At 43.3% G+C, this 22,755-nt stretch overlaps 1 protein-coding gene across 1 annotated transcript in view; it reads right to left on the bottom strand.

Moving 5' to 3' along the window:
- AGAP2 (ArfGAP with GTPase domain, ankyrin repeat and PH domain 2) overlaps positions 1–22,755 on the bottom strand; it is a 394,548-nt gene that overhangs the window by 191,057 nt on the left and 180,736 nt on the right. Inside the window, exons 2-3 of the mRNA XM_029594907.1 lie at positions 19,049–19,107; positions 14,296–14,383 (exon numbers count right to left, since the gene is read on the bottom strand). Of these exons, the coding sequence (XP_029450767.1) occupies positions 14,296–14,383; positions 19,049–19,107 (147 nt within the window). The remainder of the gene's footprint in view (positions 1–14,295; positions 14,384–19,048; positions 19,108–22,755) is intronic.

Below are 22,755 nucleotides of genomic sequence, written 5' to 3'. Positions count from 1 at the left end.
TTCACACAAGCTCACAGAAGTCTTCGCATATACACAACATTCACACACACAAAGATACAAATACACATATAGACAGGCCCAGGTACACACACAGGCTGGCACAGGCACACACACACACACACACACACACACAGAGCCACCCAGGCAGAAACACACACAGGCACAGGCAGACACAGATAGAAACACACATACACAAGCACAGGCAGATAAAGGCGCACGCACACAAATACACACAGACTTCCCCAAATACTCACACACACAGGCAGACACACACACACAAACGCACAGGCTCCCACATCCACAGGCACTGGCGCACACACACTCACATGCTGTTACAGACCAGACTACCTGAACAATGCCAGGCACTTTTCTCTAATTTTCTTATATGTCTTGATGCTTGATTTGCTTATTTCTTATTTTCATTATCCTAGTTTCCTGCAAATAATTTCTAATTTTAATTGTATAAAATTTAATAAATATAAAGTTTAACAAAAAAAATGAAATTGGTGCCCTGCCTCTCCTCCCATCCACCAATGAAAAATAACCAGCTTCACTTACACCACCACCTGCAGCCTCGCTCTTACCTTCCATCCTCCCATCCTCACTCTTAATTTCCAACCTTGCCCTCCACACCTTCCGTCCCTGCCTCCCTCCTTCCATCTCTACTCCCACCTCTTCTTCCATCCTCTCCTCTTTGCTATTACCTTTCATACCTGCCCTGCCCCCCCCCAACAGGAAAGCTACACTAGGGGCTCAATCAGGGTCGGATCTCCCCTAAGGCCAACCTAGGCCATAGCCTAGGGCGCAGCAGTCGGGGAGGGGGGGGGGATATATACAGCAGAAATAATCAAACATTCACAAATTTTTCAGTATTATTTTGAAAAGGCCATATAAAATGTTTTTTAAATTTACATCCATATATTTTAAATAAATTGAGCAGTACATTTACGTTGCCCATCTCTACAGTTTGTGCTGTCTTGCTCAGTCACAGGCAAAAAGCATTTGCTATTTCTCTCTCACACACTCAGCATAAACCACATGTTAAAGGAAAATTCCAGATTTGGCTTACAATAGTGATTCATTATGCCTTTAGAAAAAACCTCAAAACATGGCTTTTTATCAAAGCTTTCCCCCAACAAATACAATAGATTACATCCCCTTATCTATGGTTTTTTTCCTTTTATTTTCATGAGATACTGAAATTTGTGTGACAATGATAGGTTATTGCTTTACATAGATCTATTTTTAATCTATAGGCATTTTTTTTTTATAATCTGGTGTTTCTTAGTTCCATATGTTATGTTTTTGAACTGTTTTACTGTATTATATCCTCAATAGTATTTGATGACAATTTGTTTCAATGTAAACCGATGTGATATTTTGAATTGAATGTTGGTATAAAAAAAAAAGCAAATAAATAAATAAATAAATATCGCTTGTCTTCTACATAACATATCTACTGATAATAGGTAAGTAAAATATATCGTTATATACTGTTTTGTTAACTCAGGGCTGAAAGCCGTAAGCAGAAAAAGTTGACAGGGTGTTCGCCAAATTATAAGGGGACTGCGATTTTTATTACAAAACATGAAACATACACAACTTATGGCTTGTTTATGCAGCATCATTTAATGTGGTGTAATGTAAGTTTGACACAAAATGCAAAACATTTCAATAAAATTCTATAATGTCAGATGAGAATCGATGGAAATCTTCTGCATTTTATGTCAATTTTATTTGCTGTTTTTTGTATCGAATACGCCATCTGGGTGAATAATTTGAACTAACCAAAGAAGTAATCATCGTACCTCGTATGGGTTATATAGGCAGAAGTCTGCATTTTCCGGGCTGGCCTGACCCAAACCTGCGGGCCGGGTCGGACAGAAAAACTTCCGCGGGGCGATGCGGGTCCCACGGGCTGAAATTTTTTTTACTGGTTTTGGTCTGTTTTATTTTGCTTCTGGGTTCACTCGTCGCAAATTTAAATACATTTCGAATAACTGACAGGGCAATACTGTTCGGTCCAGGATGGCCGAATTCGAGGACATCACCCGATCTGTTAGTGTGTGTTGGTTTCATGGTGAACGTTCGGTCTCGGACGCGAACAGTAGCGCTCTTCAGCGTCCAAGACCGAACGGTCAGCATGGAATAAACAATAGCAATGCTGACTGCCCTATGTCATCAAGTAGCATTCTTGAGTATCTGATGTCCAACAGCAGCCAGTCGGCTAAAATGGATCAAACGGGAGCTCACCGAATCAGCCACTCATTAACAACTGCGCACTCAGTTGATTTGTGTCATATGGAAGCATACTCCATGGCCGGTAAATTTTGATGATTCCATCCAGCCGAAATGTCAGTGTACCTCCTGAACCCCAGATAAGTTGCATGCATAAATAAAAAGGTCCATCCCTATCCGTGTATTTAAAGCTCAACGACATGCGGATGACGTGTGTAAGCAAACATATATTGTGTGTTGATAAAACGTCTAACCTGCACATCTTGCCAGCCCATGGGCAGAAATGTTTCGTTTAGGTCCCCCGCGGGTCTGGTCGGGTCGAGCCGAAAATTTTTTTCAGGTGGGCCGGGCTGTAAAATTACGGCCTGCACAGACCTCTGTATATAGGCCACCTATTATGGTTAATTATTTTTACGTTTTTAAACTGGTTTTAAAGTAGTGATTTTAAATGTATTATTTTTTAATAAAAATTAATTTAAATAATTTAAAATCTTGATTACTTCTTTCGCATCAGCTGATCACTTGTTCAGCGCACCACCTGTAGTTCCAAAAATCCAGAATAGTACAATAATGATAAGTACTTATAGCCTTAATTTATTTTCGCATAGCATTCAAATGGTTTATTCCATAATTTTTAATTCCCACAACTATCTATTGCGTATCGTCTTGTCAAGACAAGATGTGGTAGTTTTAAAGAATTTTTGTAAATGTGGTTACGCATGGCCTGAATTTACTGGATAATCATAATTGAAAAATAAAAAACAATTGGCATGGATGGCTTTTTTACACAAGGACAATTTTTTCAGGAGTGGAAATGAATCAGTCAAAAAAATGACCATCTGGGGCAGAATTCAGAAAGAGAGGAAAATTGACAGAGCAGGATGAAAAGAAAAGCAGCGAAGTCTTGAAACAATGGCTGTCATCAACTTTCCAGCATGGAAATTCTGAAATTCAGTCACAAGAACAAGATTTTATTGAAGATACTGAAGAAAATGGAGATGTAATGGAAGAATGCAATGAAAACAATGAGGAAGTTTCAGAAGCTGCACAATATGTAGATGTACATCAAGAGGAGCTTCTACTCGCTGAACTTCCGCTGGCCTCAACATCGCAGCCTCCTTCTTCTGCAACCCAACAGCCTCAAGAATTTTCTTACGACCCAGATCCAGCAAGTTGGATCATCAACAAAGAATTACATGATTATGCATCACAATATGGGCTGAATCAGAATAAAAATGCAGATTTCTCAAAGTCGAGGAGGCAGTATGGCGACAGGAGCTGGTCATTTATGTTAGCGCCCTCCTCCTCCCGAGGGAAGGAGTAGCAATCTGTTAGTGCTCTCCTCCTCCAGGGGGGAAGAGTCAGCAATCTGCTGTCATTCACCCCACCAGGAGGGCGGAGTAGCAACTCGTTAGAGGTTAGCAAACAAAGACCTTTTAAAGTGGAAATTGATGAAGTCACCACGGGGGGACGCCCCCGAGGTTCGCGCCCTTGCTGGTACAAGTCTGGAGCGCGCGCGCCCTTACGTCATCAGGAACATGGCGGATCCGTAGCGTCAAGCCAGCCCGGGGATACCGGGACCAAGAGGCAGAGAGAAGCCGCGGCTGCAACTGTCCATCAGAGCCGAAGGGAGTCGCTCCCAAGGTAAAGAGGGTGGAGTGAGGGGCGAGAAGAGGCATGAACGCAACAGTACCCCCCTTCAAAGGGCGATCTCCTCTTCAGGTACCAATTTATGTACCAGAGATGCGCGAGGTGGAACTGATGAGCATCTCTTATCCAATAGGTCTAAGGATCCCAAAGATGGTTTTGGGGTCGAAGCCTTTTCAGGCAAACAAGTTCAGTCTCTGTTCAAGCATCCAAGTCTTGAGTTCAAGTTGATATAACACAGATAGATGTAGATGTGAAGAATCTGTAGAATGAATAATGACGACAGCAGCAATGAGAGGGCTGCCGGGGACATCACTGAGGTTTCAGTGGAAGTGGGGATATAGAAATTGGTCCAATATCCACTTCTGATGTGGCTCTTCCGCAGGATGCAGGAAGAGAGATGTTGATAATACCAGCAAAACGAACAGCTGATGGATGGATAAATCTTCATCTTCAGAATCAAACAGTGCTGTAAACTCCCAGCACGACTTCCGAATGATCCAAAGAAGTTGATGAGTTGAAACATCTTCTTCTTTCCTCAGAATCATCCAGTGCCATAGATTATGGGTACAACTTCCGAGTAATCTTTAAGTAAAGTTGATGAAATAGAGATTTCTTCTTCTTCAGAATCAAACAGTGCTGTAACCACAGCACGACTTCAGAGTAGGCCAATCGAAATACTGGTAGCTAGGGATGTCTTCTTACTTCAGAATCAGCAGTGCTGTAAACCTCCAGCATGACCTCCGAGTGGACCAACACAAAATTGAGAGGTAGAGATGACTTCTACTTCGGAATCAACAGTGCTGTAGTCCTTCAGCACAACTTCCAGGTAGGTAGAATGTAGTAATTTTCTCACAGCTCGATACTGTAACGTGCGATTGGAGATTCCCCGTCTGTAACCCGCTGTGGGCGCACAATTCGGACGCGTAAGGCGATCCTGCGATATAGTCTCCAGTTTCACGCGTCCTTAACGCTTCTTGAAACCGACGCGTAACCCTTTCCGCACCCAGCATGTATATGACATGTAAATGAACGAATTAGCTATTTAATGAACGAATTAGCTATTCCTCTCCGATACTGTGACGCGCGCTCCGATTATCTCCTTTGTAACCCGCTATTTTGCCGCGTCCTTAACCTGTTAGTTTACCGCCTACCCTCTACCTGGTGTTAGTGTGGTGTTCGAACAGCTACGTACCGGACTGCACCATAAAGTTGTTATATATATATATATATATATATATATATATATATATATATAGATAAATACCTGTCACTTTCTGAATCCCCCATCTCCACACGGGTGGAAGTGCGGTCATCGAGGTGGCGGCAGGAGCCGGCGGGCGGGTGGGTGCCCGTTCATCCAGGCGGCGGCAGCGGGAGCTGGCGGGCGCCCGTTCATCCAGGCGGCGGTGGGAGCCGGCGGGCGGGTGGGCGCGCGTTCGATCCAGGCCACAGCGGGAGCCGGCGGGCAGGTGGGCGCGCGTTTGATCCAGGCGGCGGCGGGCAGGTGGGCGCCCGTTCATCCAGGCGGCGGCGGTGGGAGCTGAGCGCCGAAATCGCACGGGCGTACACAGGCGTGCATTCATTCACTGCCGGCGGGGGCTGCCGGAGGCCGCTTTCGCCGCCGGCTCCCTCCGCCTGCATGAATGCACGCCCACCCGCCCGCCAGCTCCCGCCGCGGCCTGGATCGAAAGCACGCCCACCCGCCCGCCGGCTCTCGCCACCGCCTGGATCAAACGCGCGCCCGCCGGCTCCCGCCTCTGCTGCCGCCTGGATGAACGAGCGCCCACCTGCCCGCCGCCGCCTGGATCGAACGTGCGCCCACCCGCCCGCCGGCTCCCGCCGCCGCCTGGATCGAACGCGCGCCCGCCAGTTCCCGCCAGTAAGTTTACTTTTTTTTTTACACTTTATTCCCTTTTGTTTTAATTTTCGCCCTGCGCCTTGCTTCGGGAGGGGGGGAACCATCCACTTCCTGGTACCTGTCATTTCAAATGTCAGTTGAAATGACATTTGAAATGACAGGTACCAGCGCTCCCAGGATACTGTATAGGCGCTGTATTAAGCGCCTTTACAGTAAAATTGGTTGCGCGGGCCTAACGCTTCCCTAACGCTTCGCAGACGCAGCTTGCATTTGCAAGCAATTTACATAGAGTATCGAGCGGTATGTAAAGAGAACTGTGCGTGCGGGGAACGAGGGTGCGCCCGGCACTGCCGCACTCTTTCTAACGCGGTCTTACAGTATCGACCTGATAATTTGTAATCCAAGAAGACATTGTAGATGAAGAGTGCCACCTAGCTATGGCATGCATAGCAACCGCTATAACTACCACCAGGATTTAGAAAAACTGCTGGTGATGTTGATAAGATCCTCAAAAGAAGTGGTGGTGAAAAGAATCGTCCAAGGCCCACCTCATAGTATGATACAATATGGGATCTTCAAATTTACCACATGGACTCCTCAGGTATTCCACAAAACATCTGAGATGGTAATTGACTCTTGCCCCTGAGTCCTTCAGGGCAGAGGTTCGAACCGTCGCTGTTCAAAGTTCATCGAGACTGGATGAGAGAGTGGAGGAGATATTGCTGTATAGCCCAAGAACAGTCCTCCCGCGGGACTCAGGCTTGTCCGTTTTCCAGACGACTAGGGCAAAGAGAAACATCATGGCCTGGCTGACCACAGTATATGAACAGGCCGGTCTTCCTTCTATATCTTCTCTCTTTAAACATCAAGTGTCCACGACCAGATTCCTTCAGTTCGTTCTTCTCTATAGCAGGAGGTGCTGTTCACCTTGTTGGTGCTGGAGCACTGGTTGGTTTTAACCTAGGTAATACCTTAGGCCGGATTTCCTTCACCTTGTCTCGGAGCCGCCAGTCAATCCGAGTGGCTAAGGATATCAGTTCTTCCAGCGAGTCAGGTGTCTGACGAGCAGCCAACTCATCCTTTAAGCGAGTGTCCAGGCCTCTGCAAAAGAGTGTCTTCAGACATCTGGGGTCCCAGTGCAGCTCTGCTGCTAGAATTTTAAATTCAATGGTAAATTCCGCCAGAGATCTGTTGCCTTGCTTTAAGTCCACCAAAGCAAATCCAGCAACAGACATACGAGCAGTGTCATCAAGTACGGATTTAAACAAGTCCATAAATCCTTCTATGTCCTGCAAGATAGGATCCTTATATGCCCACAAGGTAGAAGCCCATGAAAAGGCTCTCCCATCCAAATAAGACAGAATGTAGCTGGTCTTGGAGAGACTTGTGGGAAACAATGAAGGTTGTAGAGTGACGTGTAAGCTGCACTGGTTCAGGAAGCCTCGAGTCTTCTGGAGTTCTCCGGAGAATCGAACAGGCGCCGCCAGTAGAACATCAGATTTAAACGTTATCTCTGGTAACTGATTTTCTTGTATAGAAGCTGTGCTTTGTGCCTTCTGTGTACGAAGCTGGTGAAAGGCTGCAGTAAGTTTCTCCAGGGTTTCTTGCTGTTCTGAAAGGCGTTGAGCCAGGCTCGGGATAGCCTGCAATGCAGAAAGGTGAGCCGGGTCCATGGGCTACAAACATCCAATACCTTGAGCTGAATCCCCAGGAGTACTGCTTCTCCAGTTCTTTTGTTGAAGCAGAATTCACTGGAGTTAAATGTGTTCCAAATATTTTCAGCCGGATTCACTGGAGTAAAATGTATTCCATATATTTACAGCCGGATTCACTGGAGTTAGCAATATGTTAGCGCTCTCCTCCTCCAGAGGAAAGGAGTAGCAATCTGTTAGTGCTCTCCTCCTCCAGGGGGGAGGAGTCAGCAACCTGCTGTCACTCACCCCACCAGGAGGGTGGAGTAGCAACTGTTCTGCTTTTCTCTTGAAAGGAGGAGGAGTAGCAATCTGTCATGATCTGCTCCTCCAGAAGGGAGGATATCTGTAGTGCTGACCCCGTCAGGAGGGCAGAGTTAGTAATCTGTAGCGAATTACTGTTAGATGTTCCTGTAAGAAAGGAAGGTAGCAAGAGGAGTTGGCAATCTGTTCTATGATATTCTTCTGAGGAGAAGAGCTAACAATAGGATATTGTACTTCGCTATTGAGATAGCAATCAATCATGCCTCCGCTACGGAGTAGCAATCTGTTATATATAGGCTGCTGGCAAGTCCCAAAGAAAGAGAAGGTAGTTGTCTATATAATACTTCTGTGAGCGGTGCTAGTGGTCTGTAGTGGTTGGCTCCCACAGAGTGATAGTAGTGTAAGGAATGACCACTAGGAGGAAATGGTCAATCCCTGGACCGATGGCAGATGACAGCGCCCCCAGGAGGAGATCCTGAGAGGAATCACCGGCTAGGCTAGAATATGAAGTAAACACAAATAGTTCTTTATTAAGCTGGAAGCTGGACCATCAGAGGTGGCAGTAGAGAGTCAAGGTGTCCGGTAGGCCTGAAGTCCTTCTGATACTGGAATGTAATCTCTGGGTCGCTGAGCTGTAGAGAAAGACTAGAAGGAGTGAGTAGACAGGGTATACTGGATACAAGATGGTACACTCACAATAGTAGATGTCTGCAATGGTCTCTATGCCACAGAGAGTCTTCAGTATATTCAGGTACAGGAGCCGTAGGCGAGCACTGGTACCTCTACACAGTCTGTAATAAGAACTCACAATAGCTGTATATGAAATGGCTTCTAGCGTAGAAGAGAGTGTGTAAAGGATTCTAGGAACATGGGCCCTCGTGGAGCGAGTACCAGTTCCTATCTGCAATCTTGCCAATCTAACTCTCGATCTCCATACCTGTGATAACGTCTTGGACGGAAGGGAGTCTTCAGAGCTATAGGAATGTAGGCCCTCGTGGAGCGAGTACCGATTCCTATGTATAATAGAACTCACTGTGTTCACGTCCGCGATTGCTTCCAGGCAATGAGGAGTCTTCTGAGTATTCCGGCAATCTGAAATCAAGAATAGAAAGCGAAGCCCCCGTGGAGTGGGTACTCCTAGTACGTTTGAAAAGGCCGAGCAGTGGGGACGGGTTCCCCAGGCTGACTCGGATCATTGTTGCAAGTATCGTGAACTGCCGAAGCAAGTCCTGTTGGAGTTCCTTGCTAACTCGTTAGAGGTTAGCAAAGACCTTTTAAAGTGGAAATTGATGACGTCACTACGGGGGGGCGCCCCCGAGGTTTGTGCCCTTGCTGGTACAAGTCTGGAGCGAGCGCGCGCACACCCCTACATCATCAGGAACATGGCGGATCCGTAGTGTCAAGCCAGCCTGGGGACACCAGGACCAAGAGGCAGAGAGAAGCCGCGGTTGCAACTGTCCATCAGAGCCGAAGGGAGTCGCTCCCAAGGTAAAGAGGGTGAAGCGAGGGGCAAGAAGAGGCACAAACGCAACAATTTAATGGCAGTTACTTCAGCCGCAAACTGGTAAATGGTGATACACAGGAAGAACATTTCGTCTAGACTGAAGGAACACAAAAATTCTGTTAGTCACAGAAATAACATCCTTACTTTAAAGCAAAGAGGAGCCAAACTGGGAAGAATTGATCTGCAGCTAACTAAAATGCTTGATCAAGAAATTGACTACTGGAAAAATGTGTTATACAGAGTCGTAGTAGTCATAAAAGCTCTAGCTTCTCGTGGTTCGCCATTTAGAGGTTCAAATGAAATATTTGGTTTGAATAATAATGGCAATTATATGATGATGCTGGAAACAATTTCTGCGTTTGATCCATTTTTGGCTGATCACATCAGGAGATTTGGAAATCCAGGTAGTGGACAGACATTGTACCTCTCATCAACTATTTGTAATGAGTTCATCGAGCTCTTAGCTAAGAAAGTACTGACCCATATTACTGAAGAAGCTAAAATATTAAAGTACTATTCCCTTGTTGTGGATTCAACTCCTGATATCTCGCATGTGGATCAGCTGTCATTTATCTTGCATTATGTTAAGGAAAATGGGGAACCTGTTGAAAGATTCATCAAGTTTTTACCTAAGGTTGGTCACAAAGACCATGAAATGTTTGAAGCGGTAACTAAGGCTTTAAAAGATCTCCACCTTGATATTTTGAAATGTTGTGGACAATCATATGACAATGCAGCTAATATGGCTGGTGTTTATTCAGGTCTTCAGGCTAGAATACTCGAAGTTTGTCCTCTTGCATCCTTCATACCCTGTGCAGGACACTCGTTAAATTTAGTGGGTATGCATGCTGTTGATCGTTGCACTGAAGCCACATCGTTTTTCAATTTGCTTCAAGAGCTTTATAATTACTTTTCTACATCTCCAGCGAGGTGGGAAGCATTGAAGAAAAATAGCACCCTCACTGCAAAAAGCCTCTCCACTACATGATGGTTGGCAAGATATGATGCCTGTAGGGCACTGAAAGAAGATTGGTTTGCCATCATAGATGCTCTGAAATACCTCGAAAATGACAAAACCCAAAAATCAAGAACTCGAGCAGAAGCTGGAGGTGTGCTCATCAAGCTGCGAAGACTTGAAACATTGTTCATGGCACAGTTTTGGGGAACGGTGCTGCTCAGATTACACCAAGTGAACAAGTATGTGCAAAATGTGGAAATTGATGTTCTGGAAGTTGCCGAAGTTCTCCAATCACTAGTAAAGTTCTTGATAGAACTGTGAGAACAGTTTGATTTATATGAGGAAAAAACTCTCAACATTTCTGAAAAGAAAGTATATGAGCTCGATGAAAAGCATTCGATTCTCAGGAAACTTCAATCTGATGAGACACGTGATGGTGAAGTTCGTTTAAGCAGGCGTGACAACATCCGAATCAATACATTTCTAATGATAGTTAACCTTAAAGTAGAACTTGAGAAAAGGTCAGTTGCTTACAAAGAATTTGGTGAAAGATTTGGTGCTATTACAACATTCTGGTCGCTGACTTCTCCTGAACTTGAAGAAGGAGGAAGAAAACTGCTTTTGATTTTCAAAGATGATCTGGAACCCGCTCTATGCGATGAACTTGTCCAACTGAAATCAAACATAACTGATTGCAACATTGGGACTAAAAACCCCTTAGCACTTTGCAAGTGGCTACAAGAAAAAGGACTACAAACAGTTTATCCAAAAGTTGACATTTTATTAAGAATGTTCGTTTTTTTGCACGCCAGTGACGAATTCCTCGGCTGAAAGGTCTTTTTCTTCTCTGAAAAGAATCAAGAATCATTTAAGATCTACGATGCAGCAAAATAAGCTGAATGCCCTTGCACTTCTTTGCATTGAAGCAGATTTAACAAGATCTGTCGACTTCAATGAAACAATTGAAGCCTTTTCTAGTAGATATTTAAGATGACTTGAAGAAATTCGATGGAAAGGTTTTTTTGTATGTGTTAATGTTATACAATTTCATAAGTAGTGCAGTAGTGTAGTTTTGGATTAAAAATATATGGTTCAAAGATTATAAACATTGTATTAAGTGCTTACATGTTTCAAAAATAAACTATTACATATTAAATTGAAAATTATAAATCAACTTTTGAGGGGGAGGGGGCGCAGAATTGTGCTTTGGCCTAGGGTGTAGAAATGTGTAAATCCAGCCCTGGGCTCAATACTCCTTCATACTGCTTCTTGCTGCTAGCATATCTCTCTCTCTCACACACACATGCATTCAAACAGTGTACTAAATGGAAAGAAGAGGTGCAGGTGGCAGGAAACAGCATTCAGAAGTGCTGGGTCCCCAGTGCATCTGTCCTGTCAGCAGAGGCAGCAGCATATCAACCCCATGGACTGTTCAGGAAAGGGTAACACTAGGCAACAAATCTTTTTCACCCCTCAGGCATGAGGGGTGGTGGGAGGTGGCAGCAACTCTTCTTCGGCTCCACAGGCCCTATTGGGACATTGGTTTTTCTTTGGCCCAACGGGAGGAGGCGCTGGTACCCTCTAGGTTTTTGGTCTTCTGTGCGACTGCACAGGTCACACACCCCAAAAGCCAGCCCTGCCAGTACTGGTCCATTGTGCCAGTATGATATTAGAAGCACTCTTCCCTCTGAACCAATACTGAATCAATACCCTAGCATGCCATTAATGGGCATTCTGGAACCTGACAAAATACCTCCCCTGAGAAAATGTAATATACAATACATAAATGGAAACAGGTTAATAAATAATCTAAAATATATCTCCTGCAAAACACTATTTATCATTTTAAATGTAGGATGCCACATCATTTCTTTAATATGACTATTCCAGTTCAAATACAGCATCACAGAGTATCTTCATCAGTCAATAACATCATAGCTCTCATCTAAATAGCATTTAAGATCATTCCAAGTAAAGTGTGACATCATAAAAAGCAGCTTCATCAGCCAGTCACATCCCAGCTTCCATCTTTCAGCACTCATAACCCTGCTGTGCTTGAGATGAAAATGCTGTGCTGTACTGAATAATAAAATCCAATAATTAGTTGATTTTTTATTAAAAACTGTCTGGGAAAAATTAGAGAAATCTTTTCTCAACAGAAACTTTTTTTCTTGGTCATGTTATCTGGCACTGCACTTATGTGCATCAACTAAATCTCATGCAGCACAGGAGTGGGTGGCTGTTACCAGGCAGGAAAATTATGGAGCTGGTTCACAGAAATGAACAAACAAGAGAGGAAGGAGAAGGGGAATGAAGCAGAAGGAGTGGAGAACACATAAGAGCATACTGTCAATTGTGTGCCTAACTGTAAAGTTACGTTCATAATTTCAAACATATAAAACCAATCTGATTTTCAAGCAGAAGTATCACACATATATTGAGTTTGAATATCAAGTTGTTATGCTGCTAAATATACATGCACAACTTTAACTGTTGCAAATGGGGGTATAAATGTATGTCCCTAAAGAGCATGTCATTTACATGCACAACTTTTGAAAATTCAGGATTATGCATGTAAATTCATAAGACACCCCTGAAACACATACGGAATGCCTCTTATTAATGCAGCCACATTTATTTGTACTATGAAATACAAACAGATTTTGAGGCAACTGAAAATACACTTAAGCGTATACAGCCAATTTACGTGCATCACTCCTTATTTTACACACACAAATATTGATTATGCTTTTGAAAATGTACTCCATAGTGAATAAGGCTCCCATCTTTATTGCATTTCTTGCCAGAAGGAAGTCCTATCTAATAGGCCAATGTACTCAGCAGTGCAAAATTGCACAAAAGCTGCTTCACATTCAAAAATGGCAAATAATGGGCTGGATTTTAAGACTTACGCGTGAGAAACCTGGGGGTTTAGGCACGTGGCTGGGCCTTACGCGCACCGGGCCAATTTTCAAAGGGGAGGTCTGGGGGGGCAGGGCGGGGCGGTCTGGGGGTGGGGCGAGGCTAAAGGCACCCGGCACAGCAGCCATTTGCTGCTGTGCCAGGGGATCGCTGTGCCGGCACGGTGTCGGCACTCGTAACTTGCTCCTGCTCAGAAGCAGGCGCAAAGGGTAGGACAAGGAATTTGGGGGGGATTTAGGATAGGGATAGGAGGAGGGCAGGATAGGGGAAGGGGAAGGAAGGTCAGGCTAGCGGGTTGGGAAGTTCCCTCCCAGTCCGCTCCTTAATTGGAGTATGCATGAAGTTCAGCACAGTATATTGGCCTCTGAGTGTTTGTAAACTGATGATTTGTTCAAATATTTTTTCATGTATTGGTGTTACGCTACTAGTCCATAATTCCCTGGTTCTTCCTTTTTCCACCCAACGTTATAACTCCCAGCCTCAATGCAGTCTGGTCCTTATCAAGCAGAATGCACTGGAATGGGAGCTGAAAACCAGGATGGAATCTTAAAAAAACATGAATCTCATTGGGCTGGCAATATAACAGAATGGTCAAAGCACAGAGCTGCAAACCTGGAGAACCTGAACATGTCCCTCTATCTGAAACTGCCTGCATAACCTTGAGCAAATTACTAAACCCTCACTGTGCTCAAACTCAGACTGTTAGCTCCTTGGGGCACGAACATTCTAATAAAGTGAATGAACGTGTATAGCACGTGCATACTGATGGTGCTCTATAAATAATGCATTTTTAATTAAAACTGTCACAAGAAGAAATGGGTGCTGAACGGTAGCAAGACACCACTGAAACCTTGTAACTCTCTTTTTTAGTTTAGAACATGTTCTAAAAAGGACACTGAAGACAAGGCAGATCGCAATCTTAAACTAGAGACTTTTTGTATTAATGATGCTACTGTGTCAAACGTTTCCTTCTCACAAAACCAGTTGGCGTCAGGGGAAGTCATTAAGATATTCAAAACAGAGCTGCCATTGGCTAGTGCCAATCGGTCTATAGCTGGCTGGGTTGGTGTCTTTTCATGGCTCTTGTTTCCTCAGAGCCATCTGAGACATGGAAATTTAACTTGTCTTTGGATGGCAAATGATTTATAACACTGAAACAGAGATGTAAGCATCCTGCGGCACTGCCACATACGTCAGGTACCATACTTACTATCTGGTGCTTCCAAACCCACATATGATCCCGTCAGGAACCGATGGACAAGCGCAGACTTCCCACTCTTAATGTTACCGACCACACCCTGAAACATCACCCACAAATTTCATTTAGTTAGCATTGTGCAACCTGAAACACAGTACATTATTGTTTATTATTTCTATTATTGTTATTAAAATTTAAAAAAAAAATTATTGGTAAGAAATGATAAGGCTGATGAATATTTTAAGACACAACCTTTTAGGATACTAAGGTCCTTTCCAGAGATAGACTGGGCTGGAGAGAGTTGTGATGAGACAGGCTGGGCTGGAGAAAAAAGGAGGGGGAGATACATCAGCGAAAAGAGAAAGGTCCAAAGTGGTATAGTGAAATTGAAAGGTGATAATGATCAATGTGTGGAGAGAGACGAAGAAATGGCAGAAATATTAAACGAATACTTCAGCTCTGTGTTCACTAAAGAAGACCCTGGAGAAGGACCATCTCTACACAACAAGAAACTGGAAGGAAATGGAATAGATGAAAATCCTTTTACAGTAGAAAATGTGTGGGAAGAGCTAAAGAACCTTAAAGTGGACAAAGCCATGGGGCCTGATGGGATTCATCCAAGGATATTGAGGGAGCTCAGAGATGTTCTGGCGGGTCCGCTGTGTGACCTGTTCAATAGATCCCTTGAAACGGGAGTGGTGCCGAGTGATTGGAGAAGAGCGGTGGTGGTCCCGCTTCACAAGAGTGGGAACAGGGAGGAGGCTGGCAACTACAGACCGGTTAGCCTCACTTCGGTGGTGGGAAAAGTAATGGAGTCACTGCTGAAAGAGAGAATAGTGAACTATCTACAGTCTGGAGAATTGATGGACCAGAGGCAACATGGATTCACCAGGGGAAGATCCTGTCAAACAAATCTGATTGACTTTTTTGACTGGGTAACCAAGGAATTGGATCGAGGAAGAGCACTCGATATCATATACTTGGATTTCAGCAAAGCTTTTGATACGGTTCCGCACAGGAGACTGGTCAATAAAACGAGAAGCTTGGGAGTGAGTGCCGAGGTGGTGACCTGGATTGCAAATTGGTTGACGGACAGAAGACAATGTGTGATGGTAAATGGAACCTTCTCTGAAGAGAGAGCGGTTTTAAGTGGTGTACCGCAAGGATCGGTATTGGGACCGGTCCTGTTCAATATCTTTGTGAGCGACATTGCGGACGGGATAGAAGGTAAGGTTTGTCTTTTTGCGGATGACACTAAGATCTGCAACAGAGTGGACACACCGGAAGGAGTGGAGAGAATGAGACGGGATCTAAGGAAACTGGAAGAGTGGTCGAAGATATGGCAGCTGAGATTCAATGCCAAGAAGTGCAAAGTCATGCATATGGGGAGTGGAAATCCGAATGAACTGTATTCGATGGGGGGGGAAAGGCTGATGTGCACGGAGCAGGAGAGGGACCTTGGGGTGATAGTGTCTAATGATATGAAGTCTGCGAAACAATGCGACAAGGCGATAGCAAAAGCCAGAAGAATGCTGGGCTGCATAGAGAGAGGAATATCGAGTAAGAAAAGGGAAGTGATTATTCCCTTGTACAGGTCCTTGGTGAGGCCTCACCTGGAGTACTGTGTTCAGTTCTGGAGACCGTATCTACAAAAAGACAAAGACAAGATGGAAGCGGTACAGAGAAGGGCGACCAGGAAGGTGGAGGATCTTCATCGGATGACGTACGAGGAGAGATTGAAGAATCTAAATATGTACACCCTGGAGGAAAGGAGGAGCAGAGGAGATATGATACAGACTTTCAGATACTTGAAAGGTTTTAATGATCCAAAGGCAACGACAAACCTTTACCATAAGAAAAAAATCAGCAGAACCAGGGGTCACGATTTGAAGCTCCAGGGAGGAAGATTCAGAACCAATGTCAGGAAGTATTTCTTCACGGAGAGGGTGGTGGATGCCTGGAATGCCCTTCCGGAGGAAGTGGTGAAGACCAGAACTGTGAAGGACTTCAAAGGTGCGTGGGATAAACACTGTGGATCCATAAAGTCAAGAGGCCGCCAATGAAGAGTGGGTGACTCGCCAGAATGATGGCTACTGCCTGGACACAATACCCTTATTCAATAAACATACACATGGTTACTGTGACTCCAACATCACTCTAAGCTTCAACAGCAAGAGGAAATGTGGAAAAAAGGATTTGCACTCACAAAGCTGGGAGTAGCTGGCTTGTTACGGCGGTTACTACCCCAAACCAAATGTGCCTGATACTTCACTTTCGATGCACATCCAGCATAGCTCTCTGCTCCAACGGCAGGGGAAAAGAAAAACTGATACTTCACGCATACCCAGCATAGCTTCAACGGCAGGGGAGAAGAAAAAAGGATTCACACTCACAAAGCGGGGAGTAGCTGGCTTGTTACGGCGGTTACTACCCCAAACCAAATGTGCCTGATACTTCACTTTAGATGCATATCCAGCATAGCTCTCTGCTTCAACGGCAGGGGAGAAGAAAAACAACCAATAAGGGCTGTATAACATAGTCTGGGTTAAAACAAATAAGCATGGGTGTAGCTTGCTTATTGCGGCGGTTACTACCCCTACTACCCCCTAACTAATCAAGCTTGATATTTCACTTGGATGCAGCTCCATCACTGCTCTCTATATTAATGGTGGGGGAGGAAGGGAAATAGAACCAAGAGCTAAAAGAAACAGATAAGTATGAGAGAAAAAATGTGTGAAGCTTGCTGGGCAGACTGGATGGGCCGTTTGGTCTTCTTCTGCCGTCATTTCTATGTTTCTATGTTTCTATGAGACAGAAGATAGAGTAGAGAACAAAGAAGAGGAGAGATAGGACAGGGAAGTGGAGGGAAGAGATGGCTTAGGCTGGAGAGGAAGAGAGAAAGAAAGAAGAAAGACAGGCAGGGCTAGAGGGGGAGAGGGAAAGGACGGGGGGGGGGGGAGAGAGAGAGACTGGGATGAAAGGAGAAAGATGAGGAGAGATAAGTTGGGTAAGAGGAAGTAAGAGTGAGGTACCAGATAGGCTGGGCCAATGAAGAGGAAGAGAACAAGAGAGAAGATAGGGTAACAGGGAGGAGAGACAGGTTGGGCTGGAAAGAAAAAGTGAAAAAGGAGAGGGAAGAGACAGTCTGGGCTGGAGAAAGGAGAGAAAAATGCTAGGCTGTAGGAAGAGGTTGAGAAAGAAAGAAGAGAAAGACACAATGAGCAGAAGACAGATGAATGTGAGAGAAGGAAAAGCAGGACAGATGGGGATAGACAGAGCGTTGAGAGGGGAGAAGAACTGGAGGGAGCAAGAGTATCCTCACTTTTATTCCCTCTTCAGCCCTTGGCTAGGATAAAATACTTCTCTCAGGAAAGAGCCATCCTGAGTTGACTTAGCTCCATAATCGCAGTTACTGATAAGAAAGTTACAAAAAAATGATTCTTAAGAAACTCAAGGGCATGACCCAAATGAAAGAAAGGTTAATCAGATGCTTTTAAATATATGTAAGTGAGGGATGTCACCCCAGCTTCAGTGGATGCATAAATCATGACTGTTGGAAAATTGGTAAGTATAACAGGAAATGATCCACACTAAATGTGCCTTGTTTCTTCTTATTCATTGTCTCTAAGTACCTGCTACTTTCACTGTCAAAGACAAGACACTGGGCTAGATGGACCAAAATGATAAGGGACTTGTAAAGGCTCCACTATGAGGAAAGGCTAAAGTGGTTAAGGCTATTCAGTTTGGAGAAGAGATGATTGAGGGGAGAAATGATAGAGGTCTACAAAATCATGAAAGGACTTAAATAGGTTAATGCCAACAATACCAACCAATACCAACAATACCAACCAATACCAACCAATCACTACAATGTTTTACTTCTTGTTAAACTTTTTATCTCTCCTCTAACTCTAATCCCAGTTAGAATAACCCCTGTTTTATTGTAACTTTTTCTTCTACGCACTTGTTATACTTTTGTAATGTATACTCTTACGTTTTAGCTATGTACGTTATAATGTATTGCTCACCCCCTTGTTTTATGTAAACCGACATGATACGAACTGCCGTGAATGCCGGTATAGAAAAACACAAATAAATAAATAAATAAATAAATAAAATAAAATAATGCAAATTGGTTATTTACTCTCTCAGATAATAGAAGGATCAGGGGGCATTCCATGAAGCTAGCAAGTAGCTCATTTAAATCAAATCAAAGAAAATTCTTTTTCACTCAGTGCATAGGTAAGCTCTGGAATTTATTGGCAAAGGATGTGGTTATGGCAGTTAGTGTAATTGGCTTTAAAAAAGGTTTGGATAAGTTCCTAGAGGAAAATCCATAAATTGCTATTTATCAATAAGGAATAGTATCTTGAGATCTGTTTAATGTTTGGGTATTTGCCAGGTACCTGTGACTTGGATTGCCCACTGTTGGAAACAGGTTGCTAGGCTTGATAGACCCCTGGTCTGATCCAGTATAGCATATCTTATGTTCTTATGGATCATAATTTTGTATGTCTAAATTATGTTAGATGATCTATTATTTTGAATGTTTAAGTGTGAACTGTTGTGATCTAGTGATTCTCACATGGAACAACGATATATAAAACTACTAAATAAATAAAATGTTGACCTTTGGTCTGAAACAGAATGGCAGCTCCCATCTCAGTTTTACACAGGGACAGCATAAAAAATAAACCTAAGAATTCCTGAAGGAACTTAATCTTGACCCACCTAACGGATCTCAACAGAAAGATAAGAGACTCACCAGCCTGAGCTCGGGGATGGAGCGATTGCGAGTCCATTCCTGACTGTTGGCCACCGATTCTGGGGAAAGACAGCACAAGTAAATTAACAGATATGCAAACAGTGGCTCCAAAAGAAGGCAGAGACACAAGGGCAAGGTTTATCAGCAGCCTTTTAATTGTGAAAATGATAGATTTTCTCCCCTTCTCCCAAAATAAAGTATATATAGAGCTAGTTATAGCAGCAACACATCACCTGTCAAAACATGGGCTTATGACTAAGGTACCTTCTAGCGAAAATATGTTTTACAACATTGTACTGATAAGTTAGGGGGCTCTTTTACAACATGTGCTAGATGCGGAACATGACTTTTTGGAGTTGAAGTGGATTATAATCGATCAGATTCATAATTCGATCCGTGGGGGGCATCTAGGATCTCGGCTCAACTATTGATAAGCCTTTTGGATCTATACATTAAACTCAATCTTGCATCATTGATATAAGTGGGTTTGCTAGCAGGCAGCAACAATGGGAAGTTTTGATTGGTGGTTCATTGTAGCGGTTTCATTGGTTAGTTTTGTTAATATAGTTGGACATTCCCTGAAAAAGGACTGCTTGTTTGAAATGCAGCCAAGTTGGGGCAGTAAACTGCTTGGGTAACAATTGTCCAGGAGATGTAGCAGAGATTGAAGTTGATTTTCACTGCCATTCACTTGAATCTGTGCATTTAAATAATACACAAGGTAGGAGGTTGGAGGTTAATGATTATAAGACACGATCAATTATTGCCATGGGGCAATAATAGCTATATGAAACCTACAACCCCTGCCTAAAAATATTATGAAGGTGCTTTAAGTATGGGCTATAAGTTTCGAAACATGATTAGGAATATTTAACATTGTAAGCAATGCAAGTAGAGTCATGAAAGTATAATTATATGCTAGAACATTGGTGTTGTTTATAGAATATCACCTAGTGTGGGGGATTCATTTTGGTGTGTTAGGTAGAAAAATAATCAAGCATCCTTAATTCGATTTGACAATTGTAACCTCTAATATGTTGCTTATAGCATAGTTTATCTTCCTCTTCATAAGAATGCCACCAGGCATCTGAATCTCTGTTTCAAGGCTCAGAATTCTGAAGTAAACCTGGGAGTTGATTTACAAGACTGTAACTGCTTCACTTTCACTGGAGCAATTTTATCAAATGATTTAAGAGAAGCATTCCACGAATCTACAAATCCATCTGGGGACATAATCTCCAGGAAACATTCAAGCCCCAATAAACAAGAAGTCTTGATGTAGTAAAATCTTTCCTACTTCTAAACTGAGTTAATTTTTTAATATCCAATACAACCAACATTAATGGGCAATAATCTTTTCAGGAAGGACACGGAAAGCAGAAAAATGGATGTAGTACCACTTTAATTAAAACTAATATTAAAGCTACAGAAATGTAGTGGGCATGCAAAAAGAAGGAGGCACCATAGGTTACCTTAAAAGAGGGGATGACACTTCCAACTACACTGTAGTGATCTACAGACTTCTGGTACAGAGATCTAGTCAAAGATATACATAAGATTGAAATGAAGGAAGAAGTTGCTTGTGGAAGATTTTAATTTGCTGTTTGTTGACTGCAGCATCCCATCTATGTGAAACTGGTCCCCCCATTTGGTGTTTTATCCATCACTAAGGGGTAGTACAGGTCCGGGTTCAGCCCCTGGCATTTCTATCCACTTTCCACTCTCAATGCTCACACTGAAGGGAGTGGACTTCCAACAAGTGCCAAACAGTCCAGAGAAAGAGCAATGAAGGCAATAATAGCATCAAGGGTATATAAATGGATTCACACCAACGTCCAGCCATACAGTTCAACCACTAAAAATGGTAGGAAAATCAGGAAAAAATATTCTCTTGAGTCCAAAAATGGTGTACAAATAGTTTTTACTGTAACTTAAAAAGGATAATCCAGGCCATAATACCAAAAACCAAGAATAGCATTAAAAAAGTAATAGCAATGAAGATTATTGTCAATTTGTCCATATTAGGTATTACTTCCCTTCTCTTGCACCATTTATCCATGGAGAAAAACTGCTCCCCTTGCCAAGTGGGAAAACAGGAATGGGGATCCGCCATAAAGTCAATCACCAAATAGAAGAAAATTCCCAAGCACAAAAAACTGGAAAAACTATACCATACAGTCTCAATGGGGGATAGCCCTTCGAGTCCTTGTATCAAAAAGAATCGACATTTTCTTACCCTTGCTTCTTCAGGTTGCAAGGCAACCTGATTCTTGCCCCTATCCTCTGGGATACCGGGGGTATGCCCTTCCCTCAAAGTGGTCAAGTCAAAGTCCAAAATATCTTTTATCCAAAAGTCCTTCAATATCAAAATGTAAAAGTGATGAGGGTTAGGAGGGGAAAGATTGTACTGTTACCATGTTATTCCTTTTGTATAATACTGCTGATTACCAAATATGTTTATGTAGCTGGTTTTGAAATCAATAAAATTTAAATCACAAAAGAAAAAAAGTAAAAGTGATAAGCAAAGGCCCATCCAACAAGTTCTCAGCTATTGTTCTTTGAGACGCTGTAGAAAGCCCCAATCTCCTCTCTCCTCCTTATAGATCCTGAAGGGATCCAAAGCTCTGCAAGATAGTGGAAATCCTGAAGGGATCCCTTACTCTCCTTTGCACTACTACCTTCAATCCATTGCTTCCTTGTGATTCTGGGGAAATGTCAATCTCCAGCCCTTTACCTCTTTCAAAGCCTCCTTCCCACTGAAGTTCTAAACATGCTCCTGGGAAATATATACCCCCCCCCCCTCCCCCAGATGCCATTACCCCAAAAAGGTGGAACTATCACACAGGGAAGAATCCAAAATATAAAAATCCCTCCTACAGCTATTAAATATCCAAACTGCCAGGGACATATTAGTGACGGCTTGGACCCCCGTCACCTATGGAATCAGTTAGAAGCAGAGAGATCCTGAACTCCCTTAAAGGAGTTCTCTTTAGGCAAATGACCACAGAACCCACAAAAAAAGGGGCAATTCTGAACCTGGTAAACAGTACTGGTAAACAGAGAAAATGTTTCTAATGTCCAGATATATGATCACCTGAACTTCAGTAACACACAGGGTCATTCATCAAAATGCATTATGGTGTTAATGCACGCGAAAAGGCATTAACGCGTGCGTTAACACTATAACACATGCGATAATTGTGTTACAGCATAGTGTGAATGCAAATTTTTAGAAAGGGGTAGAATTGGGGAGGGGTTTGGGTGGGATTAATTAAAATGAGGGGCAATATCATACCGTGTGATAGCAAAATGCATGCTATTGCATGGTTTTAACACTGGAAATAATACCTTGTTTCCTGGTGTTAAGCCTGAAATGGACATAATGCAATTTATGATAAATTTTGCAAATTACATTTTGGCCTTTTCTGGGGTTGGGAAGGGATAGGGGGAGGGAGTGGAGGTCAGGGAGGGGGAAGGGAGAGGGAGAGAGCCTCTAGAGGGGCTTTCACAGTATTCAACTATTTGTATCTCTATAGGAGGGCCAGCTAATAGCTCGAGGTGAGGTGTTGGTGCTGGTTAACGGTTTAGGGGCCAGTTTTAGTTGTGGAGTGAGACGTACGAACAGCACAGTACCATCAAGCTAGGATGAGATAACATAGTAGAAATCTCATCTTTTTGAGACTTTGCTCACTCCAAATGACATCAAA

This window comes from Rhinatrema bivittatum, chromosome 3 (assembly GCF_901001135.1).
Source record: "Rhinatrema bivittatum chromosome 3, aRhiBiv1.1, whole genome shotgun sequence".
NCBI classification, from domain to species: Eukaryota; Metazoa; Chordata; class Amphibia; order Gymnophiona; family Rhinatrematidae; genus Rhinatrema; species Rhinatrema bivittatum.
This window is presented reverse-complemented; position numbering and strand designations above follow the sequence as displayed.